This window comes from Lissotriton vulgaris, chromosome 7 (assembly GCF_964263255.1).
Source record: "Lissotriton vulgaris chromosome 7, aLisVul1.2, whole genome shotgun sequence".
In the NCBI taxonomy this organism is placed as follows: domain Eukaryota; kingdom Metazoa; phylum Chordata; class Amphibia; order Caudata; family Salamandridae; genus Lissotriton; species Lissotriton vulgaris.
Genome location: NC_141695.1, coordinates 770,530,474 through 770,544,344, shown reverse-complemented (window position 1 = coordinate 770,544,344; position 13,871 = coordinate 770,530,474). Strand labels below are relative to the sequence as shown.

At 53.7% G+C, this 13,871-nt stretch overlaps 1 protein-coding gene across 1 annotated transcript in view; it reads left to right on the top strand.

The window, feature by feature from the left end:
- Window positions 1-1,874: 1,874 nt before the first annotated feature.
- Window positions 1,875-13,871, top strand: part of BTBD17 (BTB domain containing 17) — a 128,358-nt gene continuing 116,361 nt past the window's right edge. Inside the window, exon 1 of the mRNA XM_086928786.1 lies at window positions 1,875-2,018. Within this exon, the coding sequence (XP_086784912.1) occupies window positions 1,925-2,018 (94 nt within the window). The 5' untranslated portion in view covers window positions 1,875-1,924. The remainder of the gene's footprint in view (window positions 2,019-13,871) is intronic.

Genomic DNA, 13,871 nt, shown 5'->3' with positions numbered 1-13,871 from the left:
TTGTAAATAAGGTACCCTTACATGCCGTACTTAACGTGAAAGGGGATGGCAAAGGGTGTTACGGTTGGCGTACTACAACAACACCTATTGATTTTGACGCTACCTCCTATTTACAAGGGTGGCGTAAATATGAGGCAGGTGCCAAAATTAAGACCAGGTAAAACCTGGTCTTAAACAGGTGAAATGAGGAGAAATGTTTTAATTCTACTTGTTTTTGCTATTTCCATGTGTGCTGCCTTGTGCAGCACACATAGAAACAGCAAATTGAATTTGATTGTTTATGTGCCGGAAGGTGCCCTCCACCGTGGTGGAATGTAAGCCGTGGCACCATACCTGTGAGTGCTGTCCATTCCCAATGGGTCACAAATTATGACCTGCTTAGTGAACATTAATGAGGCAGGTCCCTTGCGACCCATTTGGGAATTGCAAACTGTGTCTGAGACGCTGTTTTATGTCAGATTTTGCAAGTCACGAATTGCGAGTCGCTAAAAATTGCAATTTGTGAGTCGTAAATCCTGACTGATGTCACCTACCATGGCTCACCTTACCATTATGATCTTTAAAATACAGTTTATTTTGTAACTAACTTGCTGTGGTTGCTTCTCAGAAATCCTGTTCCTTGGATCATCAGTATAGTTTTAACACGTCTCATTTCCCTCTACAAATGCCATTCTCTAATCTCCTTACACGCAGACTGCCAATGGGAAGACTTCCAATTTGGCTCATATCTGCTGTACAAAAATGATCTGGCTACGGATTTTCAGAAAGCTGTCATTGCTCTTGCGTCAGAATGCACAAATAAATGATTTGCGCTCTTTGAAGTCATCTTTGTTGACTGCATCAATTTATTAAGTTCGGTGGGAAAGTGTGAATCAGTTTTCTTCTCTATGCGAAGGTTCATTAGCGAGACGAAGGTCTTTATAAACCTTGCACCCTCAAGCTGGCTTTAGTTCCATCATTTTTATATGCAGGGCTCGTCACGTCTAAGGCAGCAGCACGGAGGATGTATTGTTAGATAAAAACGTCTGCAGTGAGCACACGAAGAGCTTTGCATCAGCAGTCAGCATAAAGAAAGCATGAATTTATCAACAATATTTTTAAAACAAAACTAAGCATCTATGTAACTTATTGCTTTTATTACCACTGTTGAGATAAAACTACGAGTTAAATTTCAAATCGGTGCAAATGAGATCGTTGTTATAATGATTTTTCAAATTTGGATTTTTGAACTCTGGCAACTCGTATTAAGGACACCTCGTACAGCCGCTTGCAAAGGAGTTCGTCCCGGATTAATTCCGTTGTGAGTGTGTGTGTCTGCCTCTGTGTGGGCTGAGCCACGTGTGTGTGTGTGTGTGTGTGTGTGCGTGTGTGTGTGTGTGTGTGTGTGTGTGTGTGTGTGTGTGTGTGTGTGCGTGTGTGCACGCACCCACACGCGCGCACACACACACACGTGTCATAAAGAAGCAGACAGTACTTACTGTTCCATTGTGCAAAAAAAGGGCCACACTTGTATCCCTTTTCTGATTCTCACTGTGAGTGAATTCTCAGTGGCCAGATATTAGGTCATCGCATCCAAAATTGGCGCTAAAGCAAGCCCATACCTATTTCTTTTGACAATATATGTTTATATTTTGTTTAATACATTTTCTTAAACGAAGAATATGTGACTAGATACACAATACTGGGGGCTCTGGGACATCAACCCCCCACCCCCCAAATTGGCAATTCAGAGAATCAATGCCAGCGCTCCAGTGTTTCCGCGGCAACAGTCATGCCAGCTGGGTCTCCACCAATCAAGTGAGGGATGAGAGAGCCTGAAACTGTCCCCAGTGGGGATCAGTGTCCTAGATAAAGAGTCACACAGAGGCGGATTTTCTTTGCAGTCGCTGCCTTATTTCTCTGGCTGGAGCGGCTCGTCAGGAAGATGGCTCAGCCAAATGGAGGCGCCCCCTCTGAACACCGTCCCTGGCTCCACTGGTTCACCGCCTTCTCTGTGCTGTCGCTGACTGTTGAGACAGGTACTAAAGATTTGTGATTACTTAAAGTTCTGTGGGTTGGGATACGGTAATTACTAGTCGAATGGGGGTATCCCTGGGTAATGCGATGTCTAAGAGTGTGAAATGCAGCCATCAATGTATGCCAATTGCTTCCCTCAACTGGCAAAGCAACCTCTATGGCGCCCATCCTCCTGACTGAGGTGGAACTGACATTTGTCAATTTCCCACCATGATTTATCCATCTTAATATAATAAGATGCGAGCTAGAAGGCTCAAGTCATTAAATGGAGAACCAGTTATTCAGGCAGAGTTAATCTGGGGCATCCAGTCAGAGTGAGAGGAAGAAAGTCCAAAGGCGTAAGGATTTTTTTTTATATAAATATTTGTATACATTGGTTGTTCACAAAGTAGACACGCTCTGATGTTGAAGTACTCTGCGAGCAAATAATCCCATTATTCCACGACAAACCTGCTGCAACTCGTGTATACGTTGTTTTTGGTTTGAGTAAGTGCGGTAGAGTTCAAAATGGATATAAATGTACATTGTGAATTGAGCATTTTTGGGAGGTGCTTCCTGAAGTAGAATATTTGTCGTTAATTCTTTGAATTGCAGATGGCAGGCTCTAGCTGCAGTCCCACTGACAGGGAATCCCCGAAATTGGCCGCGCCTCTGGAAAATGATTATTAAGGGCTTTTTGCCCTCAGAATGTTGACGCTTCCAGGTGCGGGATGCTCTACCTTTGTAATCTGCACAGGTCAATGGATACAATTATCCAGGCTTAGACTGTGACAGCGCACCCTATTGAGTCAATGCACTGTGCAGAGGGCAGGCACGACAGTGGAAGGTGGTCCGGCCCGCCTTTTCAAGCAGACACAAACCTCGCCTTATTTTGAAAGCAGCGCATAGATCCCCCTGCAGGTGGTACAGTGAGGGACAGCGCTCATCTGCAGCAGAATGCCTGGAGGGTCACTGGGCAATCTTTCATTCCCATCTTGAAACTCCTTCTCTTGCACTGACTATGCACCATCTCTATGTGTATCAGTGCACCTCGTTACAGCTTCTCTGGTATTACACTTGCATCTGTAATATGGCATGTGTGAAATGGCAAAGAGTTCCTTCACTTACAGCGTGCCATACCCCCACGCACCTTCTTGTGATCACAGTTTGTTCTGGTGGAGCAGGTGCAATGGCATAGGGTTCCTTCATTTAGTGTATCATACCCACCTGCACCTTCTTGTGATCACTGTTTGCACAGGTGGCACGGGTGCAATGGCAAAGAGTTCCTTCACTTACAGCGTGCCATACCCCCACGCACCTTCTTGTGATCACAGTTTGTTCTGGTGGAGCGGGTGCAATGGCATAGGGTTCCTTCATTTAGTGTGTCATACCCCCATGCACCTTCTTGTGATCACATTTTGCACCGGTGGCACGGGGGCAATGGCATAGGGTTCCTTCATTTAGTGTGCCATACCCCCACACACCTTCTTGTGATCACAGTTTGCACCGGTGTCAAGGGTGCAATGGCAAAGAATTCCTTCATTTACAGTGTGCCATACCCCCACGCACCATCTTGTGATCACAGTTTGCACCGGTGCCAAGGGTGCAATGGCAAAGAATTCCTTCATTTACAGTGTGCCATACCCCCATGCACCTTCTTGTGATCACAGTTTGCACCGGTGTCAAGGGTGCAATGGCAAATAATTCCTTCATTTACAGTGTGCCATATCACCACGCACCTTCTTGTGATCACAGTTTGCACCGGTGTCAAGGGTGCAATGGCATAGGGTTCCTTCATTTACAGTGTGCCATACCCCCATGTACCTTCTTGTGTTCACAGTTTGCACCGGTAGAGTGGGTGCAATGGCATAGGGTTTCCTCATTTACAGGGTGTCATACCCCCACGCACCTTCTGGTGATCACAGTTTGCACCGGTGTCAAGGGTGCAATGGAATAGGGTTCCTTCACTTACAGCGTGCCATACTCCCAAGCACCTTCTTGTGATCACAGTTTGCACCGGTGGCAGGGGTGCAATGGCAAAGAGTTCCTTCACTTACAGGGTGCCATACCCCTATGCACCTTCTTGTGATCACCGTTTGCACTGGTGTCAAGGGTGCAATGGCATAGGGTTCCTTCATTTACAGGGTGTCATACCCCCATGCACCTTCTTGTGATCACAGTTTGCACCAGTGGCAGGGGTACAATGGCAACGAGTTCCTTCACTTACAGGGTGCCAAACCCCATGTACCTTCTTGTGATCACAGTTTGCACCGGTGGCACGGGTGTAATCGCAAAGAGTTCCTTCACTTACAGCGTGCCATACCCCCACACACCTTCTTGTGATCACAGTTTGTTCCGGTGGAGCAGGTGCAATGGCATAGGGAACCTTCATTTAGTGTGTCATACCCCCATGCACCTTCTTGTGATCACATTTTGCACGAGTGGCACGGGTGCAATGGCAAAGAGTTCCTTCACTTACAGAATGCCATACCCCCATGCACCTTTCTGTGATCACAGTTTGTTCCGGTGGAGCAGGTGCAATGGCATAGGGTTCCTTCATTTAGTGTGTCATACCCCCTGCACCTTCTTGTGATCACAGTTTGCACCGGTGGCAGGGGTGCAACGGCAAAGGGTTCCTTCACTTACAGCGTGCCATACCCCCACGCACCTTCTCGTGATCACAGTTTGTTCTGGTGGAGCAGGTGCAGTGGTATAGGGTTCCTTCATTTAGTGTGTCATACCCCCATGCACCTTCTTGTGATCACAGTTTGCACCAGTGGCACGGGTGCAATGGCAAAGAGTTCCTTCACTTACAGCGTGCCATACCCCCATGCACCATCTTGTGATCACAGTTTGCACCGGTGTCAAGGGTGCAATGGCAAAGAATTCCTTCATTTACAGTGTGCCATACCCCCACGCACCATCTTGTGATCACAGTTTGCACCGGTGTCAAGGGTGCAATGGCAAAGAATTCCTTCATTTACAGTGTGCCATACCCCCACACACCTTCTTGTGATCACATTTTGCACGAGTGGCACGGGTGCAATGGCAAAAAGTTCCTTCACTTACAGAATGCCATACCCCCATGCACCTTTCTGTGATCACAGTTTGTTCCGGTGGAGCAGGTGCAATGGCATAGGGTTCCTTCATTTAGTGTGTCATACCCCCTGCACCTTCTTGTGATCACAGTTTGCACCGGTGGCAGGGGTGCAACGGCAAAGGGTTCCTTCACTTACAGCGTGCCATACCCCCACGCACCTTCTCGTGATCACAGTTTGTTCTGGTGGAGCAGGTGCAGTGGTATAGGGTTCCTTCATTTAGTGTGTCATACCCCCATGCACCTTCTTGTGATCACAGTTTGCACCAGTGGCACGGGTGCAATGGCAAAGAGTTCCTTCACTTACAGCGTGCCATACCCCCATGCACCATCTTGTGATCACAGTTTGCACCGGTGTCAAGGGTGCAATGGCAAATAATTCCTTCATTTACAGTGTGCCATACCACCACGCACCTTCTTGTGATCACAGTTTGCACCGGTGTCAAGGGTGCAATGGCATAGGGTTCCTTCATTTACAGTATGCCATACCCCCATGTACCTTCTTGTGATCACAGTTTGCACTGGTGGAGAGGGGGAAAATGGCATAGGGTTCCCTCATTTACAGGGTGTCATACCCCCACGCACCTTCTGGTGATCACAGTTTGCACCGGTGTCAAGGGTGCAATTGAATAGGGTTCCTTCATTTACAGTGTGCCATACTCCCACGCACCTTCTTGTGATCACAGTTTGCACCGGTGGCAGGGGTGCAATGGCAAAGAGTTCCTTCACTTACAGGGTGCCATACCCCTATGCACCTTCTTGTGATCACAGATTGCACTCAATCAATCAATCAATAATAACACTTGTATAGCGCACCACTCACCCGGAAGGGTCTCAAGGCGCTTGGGGGAAAGGGGTCCGCTACTGCTCGAACAGCCAGGTCTTGAGTTGTCTCCTGAAGGCGAGGTGGTCCTGGGTCAGCCGAAGGTGGATGGGGAGGGAGTTCCATGTCTTGGCCGCCAGGTAGGAGAAGGATCTGCCTCCGGCGGTGGCTCGTCGGATGGGTGGTACGGCGGCGAGGGCGAGGCTAGTAGACCGTAGCTGGCGGGTGGGCGTGTAGAAGGTCAGGCGGTCATTGAGGTACTTGGGGCCCAGGTCGTGGAGAGACTTGTGTGCGTGGGTGAGGAGCCTGAACGTGATCCTCTTGTTGACGGGGAGCCAGTGCAGGTTCCTCAGGTGGCCAAGGATGTGGCTGCGTCAGGGGATGTCCAGGATGAGTCGGGCGGAGGCGTTCTGGATGCGTTGGAGTCTTTTCTGTAGCTTGGCTGTGGTTCCGGCGTAGAGGGTGTTTCCGTAGTCCAGTCGGCTGGTGACGAGGGCCTGGGTGACCGTCTTCCTGGTTTCGGTCGGGATCCATTGGAAGATCTTGCGAAGCATGCGAAGGGTGTGAAAGCATGATGAGGAGACGGCGTTGACTTGTCTGGTCATCGAGAGGGAGGAGTCCAGGATGAAGCCCAGGCTGCGTGCGTGGTCTGTTGGCTTGGGAGCGGTGCCCAGGGCTGGGGGCCACCAGGAGTCGTCCCAGGCGGAGGGCGATGGTCCCAGGATGAGGACTTCCGTCTTGTCTGAGTTCAGTTTCAGGCGGCTGTTCTTCATCCACTCGGCGACGTCTGTCATCCCTTCGTGTAGGCTGGTTCTGGCGGTGTCGGGGTCACTGGTGAGGGAGAGGATCAGCTGGGTGTCGTCGGCGTAGGAGATGATGTTGAGGTTGTGTTGGCGTGCGATGGCAGCAAGAGGTCTCATGTAGACGTTGAAGAGGGTGGGGCTGAGTGATGATCCTTGCGGGACGCCGCAGATGACTTCGGTGGCCTCGGATCGAAACGGGGGGAGGCGGACTCTTTGTGTTCTTCCGGCGAGGAACGAGATGATCCACTCCAGTGCCTTCTCTTGGATGCCGATGTTGCTGAGGCGTTGGACTAGGGTGCGGTGGCAGACAGTGTCAAATGCTGCAGAGAGGTCCAGGAGGATGAGTTCCGCTGTTTCCCCGTTGTCGAGAAGGGCTCGGATGTCGTCGGTGGCTGCGATGAGGGTGGTCTCGGTGCTGTGGTTGGCTCTGAAACCGGACTGCGAGGGGTCGAGGGATCCGTTCGTCTCGAGGAAGGTGGCAAGCTGTCTGTTGACGATCTTCTCGATGACTTTGGCAGGAAAAGGGAGGAGCGAGATGGGGTGGAAGTTTTTGAGGTCGGTGGGGTCCGCTGTTGGTTTCTTCAGTAGGGCGCTGAACTCGGCATGCTTCCAGCTCTCCGGGAAGGTGGCGGTGTTGAAGGAGGTGTTGATGACGTCCCGGAGTTGGGGTGCGATGGTGGAGTCGGCCTTGTTGAAGACATGGTGGGGGCAGGGGTCGGTTGGAGATCCGGAGTGGATGGTGTTCATCGTGCAGGCTGTGTCTTCGGAGGTCACCGTGGTCCAGGTGCGGAGGGTGGCGGTGGGGAGCGTTGGTTCGACGGTTGGGTGCGTGGATGGAGCGCCGAAACTGTTATGGATGTCGGCAATCTTGCGGTGGAAGAACGAGGCGAGAGAGTCGCAGAGATCTTGTGAAGGAGTGATGTCGTTGTTGCCGGTGCTGGGGTTGGAGAACTCCTTGATGATGCTGAAGAGTTCCTTGCTGTCGTGGGCGTTGTTGTCCAGTCGCTCCTTCAGTGATTTCTTCTTGGTGGTGCGGATGAGCTGGTGGTGCTTGCGGGTGGCGTGTTTGAGGGCGGTCATGTTGTCGGTGGTCTGGTCAAGGAGCCAGGCTTTCTCGAGGGTGCGGCAGGTCTTCTTGGAGTCCTTGAGTTCGTCGGTGAACCAGGGGGCCTTCTTGCTTCTGGGTCAGCTAGGAGGGTTCTTTAGTGGTGCGAGGTCGTCGGCGCAGGCGGTCAGCCACTGCGTGAAGTTGCGGGCTGCTTCGTTGGGGTCCGTTGTGCTGGCAGGTGGGTTCTGGCTGAGGGAGGTGGTGAGCTGGTCGGCGGTGATCTTGCTCCAGCTCCTGTGAGGAATCTGTTGCGGGTGGTGGTGGGTTGTGGTTTTTCTGAAGTTGAAGTGGACGCAGCTGTGGTCGGTCCAGTGGAGTTCGGTGGAGGGGCTGAAGGTGATATGCTTGCTGGATGAGAAGACGGGATCAAGCGTGTGGCCGGCGTAGTGGGTGGGGGTATTGACCAGTTGCTTGAGTCCGAGGTTGGCGAGGTTGTCCAGCAGGGCGGTGGTGTTGCGGTCCTTGTTGCTCTCCAGGTGGAAGTTGAGGTCCCCTAGGAGGATGTAGTCGGCGGAGGGGAGGGCGTGTGGGCTGATGAAGTCCGTGATGTCTTCGCTGAATTGTGTGCGTGGTCCCGGGGGTCTGTAGATGAGGGTGCCTCTGAGGGTCGTCTTTGGGTTGGTGTGAATATGGAAGTGGAGGTGCTCGGCGGCAGCGAAGGTGTCGCTGGAGTCGGTCGTGATGCGGATGGTGTTCTTGTGGACGATGGCGATGCCTCCTCCAGTCTGGTTGACGCTGTCCCTCCTGATGATCTTGTACCCGTCCGGGATGGCGATGTCGGGGGCTGAGGAGACGTTCATCCAGGTTTCCGTGAGGAAGGCGATGTCTGGTGATGTTGTGTCGAGGAGGTTCCAGAGTTCCACGTCGTGTCTGTGGACGGAGCGGGTGTTGAGCAGGATGCACTTGAGGTTGCTGCTGGTGCTTGGCTTGGCGGGCGCGGTGCAGGTTCAGAGGCAGGTGAACTTGCAGGTTCTGCAGGTGAAGGGTCCGTGAATGTGTTTCGGGGCGGCCCGGCAGCAGGTGGGGTTCCGGCCGGAATTGGGTGCATAGAGGGCAGCGGCATCGTAGGTCTGTCGGGTCATCTTGCATCGGTGGGGGCCAGGGGTCCTGGCACTGGGCGCGGTCCAGGCGCGGACGGGCGCAGACGGGCTTACCTTTGGCGCGCCTTCAGCGCACAATCGGCGCCTCCGCGCGGTCGCCATTTATGGTGAAGTGGGAGGGAGGAGCAGCTGGGAGGCGGGAGCGGGGAGGGCACAGAATGAAAAGGGGGCGTGGCCACTGGCACGGCGGCGGGAAGCGGGGAGTGGGGCGGGCAGGCACAGGAGGGCTGAAAGACAATACAACAGCACTGAGAATAACAAAATGCAAGATAAACAAAAGGGAAACAAAAAAGATTAACAAAATGCAAGAAGAACAAAAGGGAAACAAAATAGATTCAACAGTACACGCAAATACGGCGGAGGGGCGGATCGGCGAGGCAGGCTCTACGAGGCTGCGGGCAGCAGCGAGGCGAGGTGCACACACAACAGCTGGTGGCCGTGCGGTGCAGGGGTCTCCTGAGAACACTAGTGTCAAGGGTGCAATGGCATAGGGTTCCTTCATTTACAGGGTATCATACCCCCATGCACCTTCTTGTGATCACAGTTTGCACCAGTGGCAGGGGTACAATGGCAACGAGTTCCTTCACTTACAAGGTGCCATACCCCATGTACCTTCTTGTGATCACAGTTTGCACCGGTGGCACGGGTGCAATCGCAAAGAGTTCCTTCACTTACAGAGTGCCATACCCCCACGCACCTTCTTGTGATCACAGTTTGTTCCGGTGGAGCAGGTGCAATGGCATAGGGATCCTTCATTTAGTGTGTCATGCCCCCATGCACCTTCTTGTGATCACATTTTGCACCAGTGGCACAGGTGCAATGCCAAAGAGTTCCTTCACTTACAGCATGCCATACCCCCATGCACCTTCTTGTTATCACAGTTTGTTCCGGTGGAGCAGGTGCAATGGCATAGGGTTCCTTCATTTAGTGTGTCATACCCTCCTGCACCTTCTTGTGATCACAGTTTGCACCGGTGGCACGGGTGCAATGGCAAAGAGTTCCTTCACTTACAGCGTGCCATACCTCCAAACACCTTCTTGTGATCACAGTTTGTTCTGGTGGAGCAGGTGCAGTGGCATAGGGTTCTTTCATTTAGTGTGTCATACCCCCATGCACCTTCTTGTGATCACAGTTTGCACTGGTATCAAGGGTGCAATGGCAAAGAATTCCTTCATTTACAGTGTGCCATACCCCCACGCACCATCTTGTGATCACAGTTTGCACCGGTGTCAAGGGTGCAATGGCAAAGAATTCCTTCATTTACAGTGTGCCATACCCCCATGTACCATTTTGTGATCATAGTTTGCACCAGTGTCAAGGGTGCAATGGCAAATAATTCCTTCATTTACAGTGTGCCATACCACCACGCACCTTCTTGTGATCACAGTTTGCACCGGTGTCAAGGGTGCAATGGCATAGGGTTCCTTCATTTACAGTATGCCATACCCCCATGTACCTTCTTGTGATCACAGTTTGCACTGGTGGAGAGGGGGAAAATGGCATAGGGTTCCCTCATTTACAGGGTGTCATACCCCCACGCACCTTCTGGTGATCACAGTTTGCACCGGTGTCAAGGGTGCAATTGAATAGGGTTCCTTCATTTACAGTGTGCCATACTCCCACGCACCTTCTTGTGATCACAGTTTGCACCGGTGGCAGGGGTGCAATGGCAAAGAGTTCCTTCACTTACAGGGTGCCATACCCCTATGCACCTTCTTGTGATCACAGATTGCACTCAATCAATCAATCAATAATAACACTTGTATAGCGCACCACTCACCCGGAAGGGTCTCAAGGCGCTTGGGGGAAAGGGGTCCGCTACTGCTCGAACAGCCAGGTCTTGAGTTGTCTCCTGAAGGCGAGATGGTCCTGGGTCAGCCGAAGGTGAATGGGGAGGGAGTTCCATGTCTTGGCCGCCAGGTAGGAGAAGGATCTGCCTCCGGCGGTGGCTCGTCGGATGGGTGGTACGGCGGCGAGGGCGAGGCTAGTAGACCGTAGCTGGCGGGTGGGCGTGTAGAAGGTCAGGCGGTCATTGAGGTACTTGGGGCCCAGGTCGTGGAGAGACTTGTGTGCGTGGGTGAGGAGCCTGAACGTGATCCTCTTGTTGACGGGGAGCCAGTGCAGGTTCCTCAGGTGGCCAAGGATGTGGCTGCGTCAGGGGATGTCCAGGATGAGTCGGGCGGAGGCGTTCTGGATGCGTTGGAGTCTTTTCTGTAGCTTGGCTGTGGTTCCGGCGTAGAGGGTGTTTCCGTAGTCCAGTCGGCTGGTGACGAGGGCCTGGGTGACCGTCTTCCTGGTTTCGGTCGGGATCCATTGGAAGATCTTGCGAAGCATGCGAAGGGTGTGAAAGCATGATGAGGAGACGGCGTTGACTTGTCTGGTCATCGAGAGGGAGGAGTCCAGGATGAAGCCCAGGTTGCGTGCGTGGTCTGTTGGCTTGGGAGCGGTGCCCAGGGCTGGGGGCCACCAGGAGTCATCCCAGGCGGAGGGCGATGGTCCCAGGATGAGGACTTCCGTCTTGTCTGAGTACAGTTTCAGGCGGCTGTTCTTCATCCACTCGGCGACGTCTTTCATCCCTTCATGTAGGCTGGTTCTGGCGATGTCGGGGTCACTGGTGAGGGAGAGGATCAGCTGGGTGTCGTCGGCGTAGGAGATGATGTTGAGGTTGTGTTGGCGTGCGATGGCAGCAAGAGGTCTCATGTAGACGTTGAAGAGGGTGGGGCTGAGTGATGATCCTTGCAGGACGCCGCAGATGACTTCGGTGGCCTCGGATCGAAACGGGGGGAGGCGGACTCTTTGTGTTCTTCCGGCGAGGAACGAGATGATCCACTCCAGTGCCTTCTCTTGGATGCCGATGTTGCTGAGGCGTTGGACTAGGGTGCGGTGGCAGACAGTGTCAAATGCTGCAGAGAGGTCCAGGAGGATGAGTTCCGCTGTTTCCCCGTTGTCGAGAAGGGCTCGGATGTCGTCGGTGTTTGCGATGAGGGTGGTCTCGGTGCTGTGGTTGGCTCTGGAACCGGACTGCGAGGGGTCGAGGGATCCGTTCGTCTCGAGGATGGTGGCAAGCTGTCTGTTGACGATCTTCTCGATGACTTTGGCAGGAAAAGGGAGGAGCGAGATGGGGCGGAAGTTTTTGAGGTCGGTGGGGTCCGCTGTTGGTTTCTTCAGTAGGGCGCTGAACTCGGCATGCTTCCAGCTCTCCGGGAAGGTGGCGGTGTTGAAGGAGGTGTTGATGACGTCCCGGAGTTGGGGTGCGATGGTGGAGTCGGCCTTGTTGAAGACATGGTGGGGGCAGGGGTCGGTTGGAGATCCGGAGTGGATGGTGTTCATCGTGCGGGCTGTGTCTTCGGTGGTCACCGTGGTCCAGGTGCGGAGGGTGGCGGTGGGGAGCGTTGGTTCGACGGTTGGGTGCGTGGATGGAGCGCCGAAACTGTTATGGATGTCTGCAATCTTGCGGTGGAAGAACGAGGCGAGAGAGTCGCAGAGATCTTGTGAAGGAGTGATGTCGTTGTTGCCGGTGCTGGGGTTGGAGAACTCCTTGATGATGCTGAAGAGTTCCTTGCTGTCGTGGGCGTTGTTGTCCAGTCGCTCCTTCAGTGATTTCTTCTTGGTGGTGCGGATGAGCTGGTGGTGCTTGCGGGTGGCGTGTTTGAGGGCGGTCATGTTGTCGGTGGTCTGGTCAAGGAGCCAGGCTTTCTCGAGGGTGCGGCAGGTCTTCTTGGAGTCCTTGAGTTCGTCGGTGAACCAGGGGGCCTTCTTGCTTCTGGGTCAGCTGGGAGGGTTCTTTAGTGGTGCGAGGTCGTCGGCGCAGGCGGTCAGCCACTGCGTGAAGTTGCGGGCTGCTTCGTTGGGGTCCGTTGTGCTGGCAGGTGGGTTCTGGCTGAGGGAGGTGGTGAGCTGGTCGGCGGTGATCTTGCTCCAGCTCCTGTGAGGAATCTGTTGCGGGTGGTGGTGGGTTGTGGTTTTTCTGAAGTTGAAGTGGACGCAGCTGTGGTCGGTCCAGTGGAGTTCGGTGGAGGGGCTGAAGGTGATATGCTTGCTGGATGAGAAGACGGGATCAAGCGTGTGGCCGGCGTAGTGGGTGGGGGTATTGACCAGTTGCTTGAGTCCGAGGTTGGCGAGGTTGTCCAGCAGGGCGGTGGTGTTGCGGTCCTTGTTGCTCTCCAGGTGGAAGTTGAGGTCCCCTAGGAGGATGTAGTCGGCGGAGGGGAGGGCGTGTGGGCTGATGAAGTCCGTGATGTCTTCGCTGAATTGTGTGCATGGTCCCGGGGGTCTGTAGATGAGGGTGCCTCTGAGGGTCGTCTTTGGGTTGGTGTGAATCTGGAAGTGGAGGTGCTCGGCGGCAGCGAAGGTGTCGCTGGAGTCGGTCGTGATGCGGATGGTGTTCTTGTGGACGATGGCGATGCCTCCTCCAGTCTGGTTGACGCTGTCCCTCCTGATGATCTTGTACCCGTCCGGGATGGCGATGGCGATGTCGGGGGCTGAGGAGACGTTCATCCAGGTTTCCGTGAGGAAGGCGATATCTGGTGATGTTGTGTCGAGGAGGTTCCAGAGTTCCACGTCGTGTCTGTGGACGGAGCGGGTGTTGAGCAGGATGCACTTGAGGTTGCTGCTGGTGCTTGGCTTGGCGGGCGCGGTGCAGGTTCGGAGGCAGGTGAACTTGCAGGTTCTGCAGGTGAAGGGTCCGTGAATGTGTTTCGGGGCGGCCCGGCAGCAGGTGGGGTTCCGGCCGGCATTGAGTGCGTAGAGGGCAGCGGCATCGTAGGTCTGTCGGGTCATCTTGCATCGGTGGGGGCCAGGGGTCCTGGCACTGGGCGCGGTCCAGGCGCGGACGGGCGCAGACGGGCTTACCTTTGGCGAGCCTTCAGCGCACAATCGGCGCCTCCGCGCGGTCGCCATTTATGGTGAAGTGGGAGGGAGGAGCAGCTGGGAGGCGGGAGCGGGG